General features: G+C 35.7%; 1 protein-coding gene across 2 annotated transcripts in view; it reads left to right on the top strand.

Moving 5' to 3' along the window:
• SIDL (SIDL trafficking protein particle complex subunit 10) overlaps nt 1–16,895 on the top strand; it is a 248,066-nt gene that overhangs the window by 62,843 nt on the left and 168,328 nt on the right. For both annotated transcript variants that reach the window (XM_090411063.1, XM_090411072.1), the window contains exons 7-8: nt 6,430–6,677; nt 12,348–12,494. In XM_090411063.1, coding sequence (XP_090267189.1) covers nt 6,430–6,677; nt 12,348–12,494 — 395 coding nt within the window. The remainder of the gene's footprint in view (nt 1–6,429; nt 6,678–12,347; nt 12,495–16,895) is intronic.

The following is a 16,895-nucleotide window of genomic DNA, read 5'->3' as shown; positions in this document are numbered from 1 at the left end:
TACCGTCACGGTTGTCCTGGCCTGAGTAGCAAATGATATCTTTCCTTCTTTCTTCCTTTTTCTCCTCTGCTACCTGTTGTTTACACTAGTAGGTAACTGGAGAAACTCTGATTTCGCCCTCGATGTTCATCCATTAGACCCCAGTCAGTCGTGCTTGAGATTGCAGGGAGCACGGTCTGTTATATGGATACATCAACAGATGTGCCTTGGGAACTACCCAGAGAACTTCAGGGAGACTCGCTGTCAACATGGCTCCAATGATAAACCACAAATGTACTCTCAGGGTCAAGAGGCATGAGCTACCAGAACTCCAGCCACCAGCTCCTAAACATCACCTCATCTTCTGTCCCTCTCTCTTTCTGTGTCCCCTCTCTCTTCCACTCCTTAAAAATCCTCCTCGTTCTTTGTTTTGACACCGAAGCGTCCACGATCACTTTCCAGCATGATGACATCACTCGGGTTCTCTTTTACCAAACGTCTTTGTTTTAGGTGCATAAATGTTCGCAAGTTTTTGCAAACTTTTCCTTTCCCATGTGCTTATCTTATTTCTTCCTTAATCTGGCCAGCTTAGTATTATTATTATTATTATGTGACACCTCCAGGGAGTCCAAAGACTCATTGAGGGAGAGTGTGCCAACAGCATTGAACGATTCATTCCCTTCCAACTACTAACTCTCGCTCAAACTTGCTTAACTTTTTTTTGTGAGCCATTAATAGCAAAGGCTCTACCAATCAACCACTCCTCTCTTATTTTTTTTGCTGACTCACTATACTAATAAGGCATAATCCCTTTCCTCAGTTTTCAAACACTATAGTTACACAGGTAATATCGAATACATTACACAAAGTAGTTAATTTATATTCAAAGAAAAATAATACATCGTATTTTCTATAATATTTTGATTTGACATCCTTGTAAAACTGAGCTTGATAAGTTAACTAAATTAACTTATCGTGTGAGATTTTACAATATAAATTATGCATTTTGCTTAATAGGTGCATGGTCATCTGTTTAGATACCTGAGAGAATTTGTTAGTTTTAGGATATCAAGCTCTGCCACCACTCTTTCATTTAATGAGCATTTCATCAGTGTGTTTCATACTGGTGTAGTTGGTGCTGTGCAACACCCAGAAAGGAATCAAATAATAGGAAAATTAGAAGAATGAAAGATATATTAAATGTTGATTAGACTATATGTTAATAATTCTGTAGGAATGGATATATATACCACATATTTTTAAGGAATGTTTAAAGCAGTTACCCATTCCCTTGACCTGGTTATTTAATTAAAGTCTTATAGTGGGAAAGGTTCCTAAGGAGCGGAAAAAAGCAGAGTAGTACTGCTCAGATGAGCATGGTTATCATGAACAGCATGAGTTTGCAATATAGGTTTTGTTTTAGCAATCTGCTTGAATTTTATAGTAAGTTGATAGATATGTTTAATAAGGGAGAATTCTTATACAGTGATATTCTTGAACTTTGTGGGGGCATTTGATCAATTATCACATGACAAGTTTGGGTACAAGCTGCAGAAGATGGGAGCAAATAATGGATTGGTTAGATGGTTGGAGATTGGCTCTGTGAATGATACCAGCAAGTTGTGTATAATTAGACAATGTCTCAACAAAGAAAGATAACCAGGAGCCCCAGAACAGAATCCTACTACAGGATTCTGTTCTTGGGCTCCTGGTTATCTTTCATTGTTGAGACATTGTGGATTGACTGTTTGCTAATAACACAAAGTTAGGGAGAAATGGGTGGGTTTACTGTTAATAGACACAAGGGTTTGCATTTTTTTGTGCATAGATATAATTCTGTGTTCTCTGTTGGTGGAACTGTGCTTCAGAAAGTAGATGAAATTCAAGATCTGGACACTTGATATATGAGAAGTGCATTGAAAAGTTAGGATGAGGAAGTGTTGTGCGACAGTATAAAGCATTTATCACACATGAACTGTTGTTCTTGCTATGGTCACATAGTTGTCACTGTAATGGAAATATTGAACAGAGTCCAGAGACAAGTGTTCAAGGCAATATCAGGATGATGGGAGTTTTTTTCACTTGGCTATGCTGCCAGTTATATATTTTGTTTAATCCTTTATCCAAGTGTCAGCAAACAAAGTTTGAGCCTGAAGTATTTTCAGGACTGGGACAACTCATGGTAAAGATGGTATAAGGTCTGATCACTTGCCTTAATATCCCATAATACAAAGCACATATCCTTGGGGATATGTATACTGCTATTCATTAAGGGAAGGATCACCACCGAGATTGGTTTCGACCTTTATTGAGGTCTTGTCAGTGGGAGCCAGACCCCAAGGTGGAAGTAATGCAGAAGTCATATCACCATATACCAATTGCCAAAAGGTGTCAACACTTATTATTAAAATTCTCTAGATTAGAGATAGTTGATGAGACTTTTTTCACTTGGCTATGCTACCAGTTATATATTTGATTTAATCTTTTATCCAAGTGTATGATCACCTGCCTTAGTATCCCATAATGCAAAGCACATTTCCATGCGGACATGTGTACTGCTATGCATTAAGGGAAGGGTCACTACCCAGACCAGTGTTACATTTGGATAAAGAATTAAACCAAATATGTAATTGGTAGTATAGCTAAGTGAAAAAACTCCCATCAACTATCTCGAATCCAAAGAATTTTAATAATAAGGTGTTGGCACCTTTTGGCAACTGGTATATGGTGATATTACTTCCACCTTAGTATCACCACCTTATGATCTGGCTCCCACTGATGAGACCTCAATAAAGGTCGAAACCAGTCTGGGTAGTGACCCTTCCCTTAATGCACAGCAGTATATATGTCTGCAAGGAGATGTGCTTTGCATTTTATGATACTAAAGCAAGTGATCAAAACTTATACCTCTGTTGCCCCAGTCCTGAAAATACTTCAGGCACAAACTTTGTTTGCTTACACTTGGATAAAGGATTAAACCAAATATATAATTGGCAATATCAGGAATTCTGGACTGTTGGCTATGAGAAGAGGTTGAGCGAATGTAATTTGCCGATAGGCAGAAAAGTGATATAATAAGGATGTTTAAGTTAGTGAAGGGCTTTTATCAGATTAATGCAGTAGATTATAAAAAGACTATAGGGTGAGAGGGAAAGAATGAGAAGCCATCCTTGGAACTAGTGAAAAGTTGTGATGAAGAGGGATGTGTGTGAGGAGTAGATTTTTTGCACATAGAGTGGTGGGTGAGCAGAATGCATTGTATATGGCAGGAGCATTAATGAGTTTAAGGTTCACTATGATAGATTTGTTGCTGACTCCATGGATGTTGCCATAATAATAGCAACATAATAGGAGCCTGTGCAGCTCAGTGGAGGTATTTGCACTCCTCAGTGCTAAACCGCCTCAAGAAAGAGTGTCACAAGTTTGATTCTAGTCACCAACTAGAGGAACTTTTAAAATAGCTGGCTTGGTTAGCCGAGTGGTTAGCATCTCTGCTCTCCAGCCAAAAGGCTGTGGGTTCGAAAAAACTACTAGCTTGAAATACAGAATGCTTGAAGAACCCCATGTTTGAAATCCATTACCCTTCAGGTAAAAATCCACCATGGATTTTTAACTGGCTTTTATGATATGGTGACAATGTGTTGGATAAGGGAGAATTTGTATATTGTGATATTCTTTAACTAGAAGAACAAAGTGGGTTCCGAAAAGGCTAATCCTGCATAAATCCAATTTTTACTCTAAAATTATTAAAGAAAAGAGAAGATAATTTCAAAAAGAAACACACATGGCCTTTATTAATTATGAAAAAGCCTTTGACAAAATTAGTAGACAAAAATAGTTTAAAATATTAACCGATTTAAATATACCAAACCAACTTTTACAATCCATTCAAGAAATATATACAGGAAATAAAATAGCATTTAAATTAGAACACATCTCAGAATGGAAAGATATATCAAGAGGAGTACAACAAGGATGTACCCTCTCACCTCTGCTTTTCAATATAATAAAAATAGTTTAATCCTTTATCCAAGTGTGAGTAAACAAAGTTTGCACCTGAAAGTATCTTCAGGACTGGGGTAAGGTGGTACAACATCAGGGCAACTCGTTGCAAAGGTGGAGCAGGCTACCAACACTCCTATCTCATATAATGCAAAACACATCTCCTTGCAGATATGTCTAATGTTATGCATTAAGGGAAGGGCCACTACCCAGACTGGTTTTGACCTTTATTGAGGTCTCTTCAGTTCAGTCTGCTTTTCAATATACAGGGTGTTCGGGATAAATTTGACAGTTTCGTAAGGAAAAAGAAAATCTTCTTTGTATCTATTAAATTTAATGAATTGACAAAAAAACATTACAGGCAGAGTTAATTACAATACTATCAACAAGATTTACTCAAAATAACCACCATTAGCATCGATCACAGCTTTAATTCTGCTTCGGAACCTCGAACAAGCTGATGCTACAGTCTCCCTGGGAAGGGCCGCAAAAACTGTTTTAATTTTATCCATTAACTGGGCTTTTGTATTACTGGAAGTGCGATTGGTGTCTTTTTCAACTGCGCCCCATACAAAATAATCCATGGGGTTAAGGTCTGGGGAGTTTGGAGGCCAAACATTTGGACTGGTGAAGTCGTAGAAATTTTCAGACAACCATTTTTGACTTTTCCCAGAGGTGTGGCAAGGGGCCGAATCCTGCTGCCATACATACGGCCTACCATTGGCTACCCTTGTTATCCAGGGCTTGACTACAGTTAGCAACTCCACGAACAAAGCCCGAATTCCAATGCCAGGGTTCTTCAACACCTGTTCCTGCAGATTTGCGAGGAACTCTGCTGTACGAACGCAATCAGATCGTCTGCTAGGGATCTTTCTTCTTGCTACATCCTCGTAGTCACCATTGCAAGTCTCTAGTTCATGCCTGATTGTTTTTACTGTATTCAGGGAGCATTGGGCAGCAGTCGTAATATCCTTATTTTGATGGCGGGCACGAATCATCATGATACAAGTTATTCTCTTCCATGATTCAGGTGGGTTCCAGCTATCCATCCTTTCTGACATCTTGTATATGAATGAAGAAGGGTCCAAACTTTTAAATGAAGAGAAGTGTATGTTAATACATGTAACTTACGGAAAAATATAATTAATTATAAATATGTCAAATTTATCCCGAACACCCTGTATATATATATATATATAAATAAAATCATAACAATCTGGAAACAGTATAACCCATTTGGTATACAAATAACCCGACAAATGAAGATAGATACACTACTATTTGCAGACAATCAAATAGTATTAGCTACATCGGAACATGATTTACAAAGATCATTCAGTGAAATCTCAAAACAGTATAATATGACAACATCTAAAGAAAAAACAAAAATGATGGCATTCTAAGGAGAAAACCCAATAAGAAGTAAAATAGTGATAGATAATATTAGAGCAAGTAAATACCTTCAGATACTTGGGATGTGAATTAGCATACAAAGAATAAAAGACATAGACACCAAAATATCAAACTTTGTCAAAGTAAATGGCATAATAAATAATATATTTAATTAAAAGAAACACACATATTAACCACAGTGAAAATTATTTAATTGTAAATATTTCATCCTAAGTATCTTAGGGCATCATCAGTACAGTAGTTTTAAACAATAATAGGAATAACATACATTTAGAGCGCATGATTACAATAGAATCTCATTAAACGTGCATAACGTGCTACAGTAGCACAAAAAAAAAATTACTTTTTTTTTTTTTTTTTTTTTTGTACTAGGGATGGCTTAAATAATATATTTAAGCCATCCCTAGTACAAAAACACATGAGAGACTATGTAACATCTTGTCAAAACCAACTCTACTATATGGAAGCGAAACATGGACCATAAAAAGGAAAGATGAAAAAACAAATCCAAACAGCAGAAATTAAATTTCTCAGAAAAACAGCTGGATATACCAAGTGGACCATAAAACAAATGAAGAAATTTTACAATCCCTGAATGTAAAACCAATTAATTACTACATAAGACAGTATAAACAAAAATGTATAGAACATTTAAATTGAATGGACAGCAGCAGACTACCAAAAATATTATACAGATATAAAATAAGTGGAAAAAGAAGAATCGGAAGACCAAGAAAGAGATGGCATGATACTGGAACAGGCCACCTGGTCTAAAATCCACGTTAGGAAGAAAAAGAAATTCTTGAACTTTGTGAAGCCATTTGATAGATTACCACATGACAGGTTTGTGTACACACTCCATTGCATTTTTTTTAACCAACTTTTCTGCCTCTTACATTAAAGGGGAAAAATGTGAAATGCACATGTATCCATCCTTTTGTGTAAAGGTAAAAGATAAAATTTTCTAAAGATCTTTTAATCTCCAATAAGTGGAGAAAAACATAATTAAACGTGGTCTGTATTTTTGATTTCCAGATATTCCAGAATGGCTGAATCGTTACTCACAACATTGTGATCACTGGTCTGGTGTATGTCTCTTACAAAAGAGATATGCAAGTCTGAGAAAAATATTACAAAAAGGTGATGGATATCTTTTGGACTTAAGAAATTACTTATTTTCTTGTCAATGTTCTTTGCTTCTGCTACTCTGTCGGCCTTGGGAAGTTGCACAGAGAACTTTGCCATTCCTGTTAAATACTGTCAGTGAACTTTGCATGCTTGAAGTAAGTGCCAAAATGTTAATCTTTCAGATATATTTTATATGTGGACACTCTTGTTGAGTGTGCACTTGTACTACACATGTACAGAATTAATAGATAGTCTCATAGTAGCATGTACATATATATACAGGCAAACCGGTATATATATGTACTACTACTACCCTAACTTTTATAAATGTTATGTTTTGCAAATGTAACATGAATTTTATGTAAGTCAGATTTCAACTTGCCCCACCCATTAACCACACTGTATTGCTTATGCATTTATTGGTGCATGTATGCAATAGTACATTAACATGTTTTAAAGATTATTTCTGTTAGTTTCATTCACAGGATGCACACACAAATTAGAATTAATTATATTAAATATTAATGCAGAGTAATATAATACAGTATACATAGTATTTGCCAATAAAAAAATTCATTAATTTGGCATTTCAGTCGTAATTATCAAGAGATAACTGAACAGTGGCTTCTTTCTTCTCTTAAATCTGTTGATAATATGCTAAAGCAACATCTATTTCTCTTTGCTTTTAAGAACCATGACACATTAGGATCCGTCTTCCAGTCTTGCCTATTGAAATCTCACAGGCTGCAGCTGTTATCTCTTTCAGCACCTTTTGTTATTATTGTTGACTTGAAAGTTGCATATCCTTTCACGTTTTTTTCCTTTATATGGGCAGCATCCTTCACAGTTGTATTCAGTGTTGATTGACACGAGACCAAGATCATGTCCAAAGGCTGTTAATCTTTGTCTGCCTTCATATTTTATAATTTTCATTTCTAGATCAGTTTTGGTAGTTATACATCGTGTTCACTTTTTCTGCTCTTTTCCTTTTTCCAGTCATGTGGTTCTACTCTGTCACAATGCATGAAAACATATGAATACCAATATATTGCATGTCTATATTCAGTAGTAAACAACGTGAGAGTGAGTAAGACACATGCATGCATCATGTGCTATCTTTCGTATGGAAAAAAACCACTGTTAGGTGGTATGCAGATAACATAGGTGCTTTATGTAAACTTTTTAAAATTCAAGATTTTTTCCATAGTCCTCTCAGGATAATTTGCATAAGTCCAATTTTTATTTAAGTTAAATTTGTGTACGGTGGGGTTTGCCTGTAATCTTCAAGGATTTATTATTTCAAAAGATGAGGAAATTTAATGTTTCTTCTTTTCACTATTAAGCTTAGTTACTTTTCATGACCATCCCATCTCCTTGACTCTTTTCCTTTAGTATACTTTTTCTTTATTTTTATTTTTTTTTCCCACTTGTTATTTTGCACTCTACGTGACTTTTCCATTCTTATTTTCATTTTTGAATCAAGCCATTTATAGGTTGTATTTTACAATTTTCTGCAATTTGTGTGTTTCTGATATGGTTTATTATTGTCACATTTTCAGTTTTTCTTGGTGTTCTCATCTCTACAGTTTCATTTATTTGTTTAATATTCATAGTTTCTATACATATTTCTCATATACATATGTTAGTAGTGATCTGACAATTCATTTATAGATTCTTGTTAGTTTTTTTTTTTAATTTATGTTCTTATTCTTTCAGATAAAATTCTACTAGTCTTCAGTGTTTGTTCTTGTACTTCATTTTGTGTAATGCCATGGTTATTTAGTTTTATTCCTAGATATACTATCTTAATAATTAACTTGTTCAGTTATTTTACCTTTGATTTATAATTTACAGCTTATGAGTAGGGGGTGCTTAAGGATCAAAGCTGTATAACTGAGAGGAGACCTCCACATAGCCTTTAAAGGAATGTGGACAACCAACCAGGGCTTCTGACCTAATGCCCAACTGTTAGGTATCTACCTGGATACTGAATGAACGAGGATGGGCTGGCAATTTGGGATATAGCAGACCAAATTGTATTTTTATTGGCTTAAACCACAATATTAAATGATGGTACAACATGATAGAATTTCATGCCGCTGGGGCATCGCCCTGTTAAACAAGGCCCCTGTTGTTTTCGCCAGGGAACCAGGATGAACAGCGAAAAGTCAACTACTGGAACAAATCCTAAAACACACCCCCAACTCAATATCACCAGAATTGAAGATCGATACTATCACCATAAGAAGCCTGAATGGCAAAGAAAGAAATGGAGCTAGCGGAGGAATTAGATAAGTACCAGATCGACATAATAGGGATGACTGAAACAAAAAAGACAAAAACTGATGAGATCTTTCTGAGCAATAAATATAAAATGTTATATTCAGGCAATAACAATCAAGGAAAAGAAGGAGTAGCCATAGTATTCAACACTAAATACAAGGCTAATCTTCTTGAATGGCTGGCAATTTCAAGTAGAGTAATGTGGGATCAGAATGGGGATCTGGACAATGAGACGTATTTGTGCCTATGATCCCACAGAAGGTTCTCCTAAGGTAGAAGCGGAGGAATTTTTTGAGGTTTAAGAAAAAGCAACTGACACAATGAAAAATGAAAAGTTGATCCTTGTTGGGGATCTAAATAGCAGAGTAGGAAATGATTGTGAGACATACAAAACTATTTTGCGAAAATTTGGAGAAAAGAGCAAAGCTAATAATAATGGCAAATACTTGTTGGATTTCTGCTCAGGACATGGACTGGTTATTACTGACACCATGTTCCAATATAAAAATGTGCACAAATTCACATGGAGAGAAGAGACAAGGAATAAGAAAAGTCTCATTGACTATATTATTGTTGATAGTGATGTTTTCTCTCTGGTGCAGGACTCTAGAGTGTACAGAGGATTTGAAATTGGAAGTGATCACCATTTAGTCTTAAGCAGGATAAAATTGAATTTCATATTGAAAAGAAGAACATGTAAGAAAGTTTTAAAATGAATAAAAGTTGAGCAGCTCTCAGATGTGAACTGTAGACTAAAATATACAAACATTATTCAAGAAAAAATATGAGTTTGAGAACTGGAATCAAACCTTGGAGATTCATTGGCCAGCTCTGATGAAAACATTGATTGATTCTGCCAGAGAGGCATGTAGTGAGGTTGTCTGCAAGGATAGAAAAATCAGAACTCCCTGGTGGACACAGGAAGTTAAAGAGGCAGTGCAGGAAAAGAAGAAAGCATATCAAAAGTTCCTGGCAAATAAGTCAGCTTGTGCTCTTAGAGAATACAGAGACAAATGTTAGAAAGCTAAACACTGTAAAACTAGCTAAACAAAAGTCATAGGAAGACTTTGGCAGGAACATAGAAAATAAATATCAAGAAGGTGGCAAGATATTCTGGAGGTTGTTGAAGAAGCTCAGAAATGGAGGAAAGAGTGCTGTAAAAGGAATTAGAGATGATAAAGATGATATGAAAACGGGAGAAAAAGATATCCTTGAAGTATGGAGTAATTACTTTGAAAAATTGCTAAATGACACAAGCAGTGATAGCACAGTGGTAAAAAGCACTTAACAGGCATACAGTCAGGAATACATATCCATACTTGAAGTAGAAAAAGCCATCAAAGGCTTGAAATGTGGAAAGGTAGCAGGAGTAGATGATATTCGACCAGAAATGAAGTATGGTGGTATAAAAGTCTTAAGTGGCTGCACTGCATAGTTCAGAAAGCCTGGACAGAGGGACGAATTCCCGATGATTGGAGTAGAACTCTCATAGTACCCATATATAAAAAGGGAAATAAAATTGAATGTGAGAATTACAGAGGTATTTCCCAACTGAGTGTTCCTGGCAATATCTATGCAAGTGTACTTGAGAAACGGTTGAGAAGAATTGTGGAAGAAAAGCTTGGTGAAGAACAAGCTGGATTCAGGTCAAATAGAGGCTGTCAGGATCAGATCTTCACTTTACAACAAATAGTGGAGAAATCATGGGAATATAACAAAGATCTGTGTTTAAGTTTTGTAGATCTGAGAAAAGCATATGACAAGGTGCCAAGAAAGAAGCTATTCAAAATGCTACAGTTGCATGGTGTCAGTTGATCATTATATCAAGCAATACTTACTCTTTATTTGAGTTGTAAGTCAGCAGTTAGAATTGAAGGAAGTACAAGGAGATGGTTTAATATTAAATCTGGAGTCAGACAAGGATGTACATTTTCACCTCTGTTATGCATTATCTATATGGATTACATTATGAAGGAAAGTGGTATTAAACCTGATATCAAAATTGGAGATGTTCGTGTCAGCTCCTTGCTTTATGCGGATGATGTTATACTTCTAAATGAATCCGCTACAAGTCTGCAAGATTCCCTGACCAAATTGAATAAATGTTGTGATAGATATGGTATGAAGGTCAGCAATAAAAAGACAAAGATAATGAAAATAGGCAGAAGCATTGAAAATATCAGCTGCATTGTGAATGTAGAACTATAGAACAAGTAAAACATTTCACCTACTTAGGCACGATTTTTAGTGAAGATGGTAAATTAAATATGGAAATAGACAGCAGAATCAACAAAGCTGGTATGGTAGGAAGTCAATTGAATAAATTTATATGGAATAAGAGAGTTAGCGCGGTTAGCCTAGTGGCTATGCGCTTTGCAACCATATGCCTGGGGAATGAGTGTCCTAGGTTCGATTCCAGTCAGTGACGGGAGGAGCTGAAGGATCTTCCTCAGCCATAGCCAAGTTAGCCAGTCTTGGGCATGGACAGCAGGGTTTTTTCCCCAGTTTATTCTGGGATTTTTCATCCTGCAAAGCAGGCAAACTGGTCTTGAGAACTCAACACTACAGGCCATAGGATACACCGGGGCATAAGGCTTGACCACCTTATCCTGTAAACGGAGTTAGGTCCGATGATCAATGGACCCTCGACACCGCAAGGTAAAAGAGGGTATAAGGAAGATGAGATGAGATGGGAATAAGAGAGAAATTGTCAAAACACTAAATTAGCTGTATACAAGACAGTGTTCAAACCAGTTTTAACTGATGGATCTGAAAGCTGGGTCAGAAGTAAAACACTTGACCAAAGACTAGAGACCGCAGATATGAGAGTCCTGAGAAAAATTAGGGGTGTGAACAGATGGCATCAATGACAATATCATATTAAAAACGAGGATATTAGGAAAGAACTTGACATTGTCAGCATTCAGGAATGTGTTAGCAGAGCTAATCTCAGGTGGTATGGTCACTTAAACAGAATGGCCGAGGAAAGATTAGCAAAACAAGTGTTCTCTGTCAGGTTGGTAGGAAAACGACCCAGAAGAAGACCAAGATATAGGTGGATTGATACGGTACAAAGTGCCTTAGACAATAGAAATATAAGATCTGATAATGTTGGAGTCTTGACAAGTAACAGACTGATTTGGAGGAAAATTGTAGATAGGAAATTAGTAATGATATAAATTTTTCATGTAGTACTATCATATCCTGTACATCCCTTGAGGGTAAATCAGGAATTTGATGATGAACTTATTTATAGGTAGCGACATTCCTCTAAAGAATGTGGAAAATTGACTGGAATTTGTTGTACAGTATTTATTCGTTGCCTTCCTATAATACACCCTTTAACTATGTATGAATACCTAGTTATATTTCAAAATATTTTTGGCAAAAAAAAACAAACTTGTATAGATGCTGATTCCTGGTTTGTTGTACTCACTAATTCTTGATGTGATTTGAAAATAGAAATGATTTAATTTTCAGCTTTTAAATTAAAACTATATTCCCGTGATTATGAATAATTTTTGCTTATATTATTTTGCTAGGTTACAATGCCTCCAGGTTCAGTAGCATGTTGGGTGTTTTTGAGCTGTTTGGAAGTATTACAGAGTTGTGAACGTTACAGTGATTCTATGCAAATGGAGGCATATTCATTGTACACTGCAGGCCTGTGGGCATATGCAAGAGAAAAGGTATTTCTATTAATATTTTTTCGTTATTGTTATATTCTTAATTAAGAGTGATAGAATTTGGTAGAATGCATTATAACTGCCTCAGATATTCAGCTTCCATTTCTTTTTTAAATGTTTGTCTCTTTTCAAGTAAACACAGTGTCATTGTTTAGTCAGATTATTTTAAATCCCCCAATCCCTATCCCTAGTGAAAATCAGGGAAAATCTGTGAATGAAAAAGAAAAAAAAAAGGTGGTCATCATATCTTCATGATGCAACATAAACCATAGTCTAGGAGATTTTAAATCATCACCTAATTCTAAGCAGAATGGAAACAAATTGTACCCTGAGAAAGAAAGTTGCATATAAAAAAAAAATGAAAGGCACACTTTATGGTGCAAAACAAGGGTCAAACCATATTGATTACCACAATGAGTATTAACTGATAATTACTCAACAAATGGAGTATATATGGTGAAATACTTTGCAAAAACAAAAACTCCTTGGAAGATACAAAAAAAAAAAAAGTACACCTTCATAATTCATCCAGCAGAGGAATAAAATTAAACCCTAGTTTAATAATTCCTTTACCTTGCTTCTGAGACTTCTCTGGATAGGGAACATGTTAAACATTGGATTCTCATATAAATTCCATATGGTCAATAAACAGTTGTGTTTGTTGGCCATTTATTTTATTGAGTTTAAACCTCTACTAGTTTTGCATACATTACAGTATACTTTATCAGAAAAGTGAAATATAAAAAATATAGTGATGGGTTAAACAACAAGCAAATTAATGGTTACACAGAATATTTTGAAATAGGCTAACAAGGAGTGATCAAAATTCATGTTGATTATGATGGCTAGTGATATGATGAGAAGAGTGTCCAAGATCTCTATGCACCAGATTTTGATGAAAGATGACCAAACCTGATATAGGATCATACCTTATTTCTTGTGACATTGATGTGATTTTTAAATCTGATGTTTCTGTGCATGCTCTAATTGAAGAAATTATAGTCAGTGTTGAGTGAAACATCATTTTTCTTTTTTTGTCACCATTTATCTGTTTTATCCTGCTATTGATCAATTTAACTTATTTATCCTCTTAACCTTCATATGCATCTAGGCATTGTAACTGCTAAATATTTCTGGGGTTCTGACTATTTATTTCCTCGTTCCATGGTATTACATCAAGCCTGTCTTCTGAGTTTCTCATAATCACCTGCCAAATAGTTCCACATGGATAGTTTCACATAAGCCTTCCAACAGTTAAAATGGAAGCAAATTAAATACCTCCTTTGCAGTAAGCCTTTGATGATGTAATCATATCCAAGACTTTTAATCTTTGCACTCTGTTTTATGTGGCCTAAGGTAGCTGTCCCTTAAGAAACTGAAGAAATTCATTTTTCTTGCTGCCACATGCAATCTCCTCCATCTCCATAATGAAAATCCACCGCTGACCTATTCAAATGTCTTTCTTATGTTACTCCTGTAATACTGAGGTAGTAGCTCACTGATTACTCTTCTCTGTTACAGTGTTAACTTGAACTCTGTTCATTTGTTTTGTTCATTCGGTCTGCTGTTGTATCTACATCTTTCAATGATACAGCCTTCGTATTCATTGTTTCTGTCACTCTTAATCTCAATTCCCCCTCACAAAAAAAACAAACCTCAGCATTTCATCATTTAACACACCTCTAGTAGTTGAATCTCTATATTTCATCATTCTTGAATCTTTTTTACATTTTTCAACTGTAGTTATTCAGTCTTACATTTCCATCCACCAGTCATGTAATCTTAAGCTACATGCATTTCATCTCATCTGTCCGTTCACCAACTCTGCCTTTATTTCTTGCTTTCACTCATCCACTCACTTTCTGATACATACTAACATTCATGGCCTATCATGTAATCTTTAAGTTTCAAATGTGCATACTTTCAGCAGCATAAGCTACCTTCTAGATAAACTTTAATCATACAAAATGCAGAATTCTATCCTATCTTCCAAGAAAGATCTCACATTTGTAAAAAAAGTACCCCCCCCCCACCCCAAAATTTGATTACAAACAGCCTCTGTATATAGAACACACACATGAGGGGGGGGGCTGAAAAGTATCAGTTGGCTTTAATACAAAAAATGTATTAAAGCCAACTGATGTAACCACAAGAAAGAACATATCTTAAAACCCTTTCACCCGCCTGTGTTTTATCAAATTGTAATACTTTGTTCTCTTTTTTTTTTTAGGATATATAAGAAGAAGACGTCACAAGTTTTAAAGAAATTTGTCTAGCTATGTGAAGACTTATGTGAAGAAAAGCATATATGTAGAAGTACAAGGCTTGTAATTATGACATGCTTAAGAGACAGCTTGGAGCTATAGCATGGAATGGGGGAATTCAGCAATAAGGAAATAAATGCTGCTTGGGAACTGACGTGTCAGTTCCCAAGCAGCATTTATTTTTAAGAGCAGAACTTTTGACCTTCAAAATACATGTGCATGTATTTTGAAGGTCAAAAGTCTGAATAAGATAGGCTTATATGGATGAAGAAGGGGATTAAGCATGAAATCTGGAAGAAGGCAGCACAAGATGAGAATGGTAATAATCAATTGCATAAAGTATAAAGGATATTCCAGGAGAATGACTCAGTTGGTAAGAACAGTAAAAGTGCAGTATGTGCAAAATCAGGCCAAGAAAAACCCTTGGGAGTTTTTTCAATATGTGGCTAGTGGAAAGAAGAATGATTATGGTAAGATGATGTTAATAAATGAAAGTTAGAGATTGGCAGCAGCTGCAGAGGATATAGTTGAGATATTCAGTGAGTAACTCATCAGGGTGTCTCATCCTCAGTGTAAAATCAGAAGCTCAAGTGTAGAGAATGAAATGGAAAAAGACTTAATGGAGAGCGTACGTGAGGTGTATGAGGAGTTAAGTAAGGTAGGTGTTAATAAGGCAATAGGGCCTGATTACATATCACCATGTATCTTTAAGGGAATGTTCCAAGGAGTTAGCATCAACCTTAGCCTACCTCTTTAACAAGAGTTTTGCAATAGCACAAGTCCCAAAAGAGTGGAAGGAAGGCAAAATTGTTCCACTTCACAAAGGTGATAGGGCTAAGCAACATATTATAGGCTGATCTGTATTATCTGAAGGTGTAGTAGTTAAAGTGTAGTGGTGAGGTTGGTGTGAGATAGAATACAAAAGTGGGTTGATAACAGGGGTGTTCTTTGTGCTTGTCGGCATGAGTTTGTTAAAGGGAGATCATATTTTACCAACTAGCTTATCTACTATAACAAGGTAACGAATGTATTGGACAAGGAAGATCCATCTACAGTGATATGCTTAGATTTTACAAAGGCTTTTGATAGAAAAGTTGGTTGTACAAGTTTGCCACTAAACTGAAGCAAGGCTAGTGAGTTAGATAGGTGATTGGCTATCATATAGGTAGCAGCAAGTTGTGTATGGGGGTACTATATTGAAAAGGAAAGTCACTAGTGGTGTACCACAGGACTCCTGATATGTGACCATTGTTATTTACTTTTTATATTAAAGATATTGAGATATGTTTAACTGGTGATTATAACTGTTTACAGATTATGCAAAACTGAGGAGAGTGATGAAGAATCGAGATGTTGTAGCCTTAAAGATGGACCTGAATAGATTGCCCACTTATGCAATCTATTGGTTCCAGTTTTGGCAACATGGGATGCAAAGTATACACTTGGTGGGGAAATTCTGGAGGAAGCCGAGGAGATAAAAGACCTTGGAGTGATGGTGGTGGACAAGAATCTGAAGTTCAGAGGTCACTGCACAAGTTGCGAAGACATCATATCACATTATGGCAATGATGCAGAGAGCCTTAATTTACTGGAAATTAAGAGGTTTCTAGTTCCATCATATAAGGCCCTGATCAGGCCTTGTATGGATTATTGTTCACAGATTTAGTTCCCTGGTTTTCATGGTGATGAAGATATATTGGAAGCATCCACTGGTTCTTTAAATCCTTCTTATTTCCCTTTTTTGCAAATGACCAAAATATAAGATAAATTCCAGTTATCGTGTATGTCGTCTCCTAAAATTGAATCATTTTATGATTATTCTAAGGGTGTCAACACTCGTAAGTTATAACAATAACAATTTATAAATACAACAAACACACACACACACAAGGTAAGAATTTAAGGTAAAATAAAGTAAAAAAGAGAAATTTAACAATGGCGCAGCCGACAAGATTTGATTTACTCGATTAATCAAAGAGTGTGGTAAATCAAAGTGAGTAGGTTTTGGGTTAAGATTAGGCAATTTAGGTACAAGGAGTTTTGATAACAGAATTTGTGTGAGAAGGATAAATAGAGTGTGAACTTATATACAAGTATGGCTCATCCATCAAGTTCTGGGATGGATAATTGCAAATTCTTT

The sequence above is a fragment of the Typopeltis vanoorti genome, chromosome 2 (assembly GCF_054136105.1).
Source record: "Typopeltis vanoorti isolate ZY-2024b chromosome 2, IOZ_Tvanoo_1.0, whole genome shotgun sequence".
NCBI classification, from domain to species: Eukaryota; Metazoa; Arthropoda; class Arachnida; order Uropygi; family Thelyphonidae; genus Typopeltis; species Typopeltis vanoorti.
This window is presented reverse-complemented; position numbering and strand designations above follow the sequence as displayed.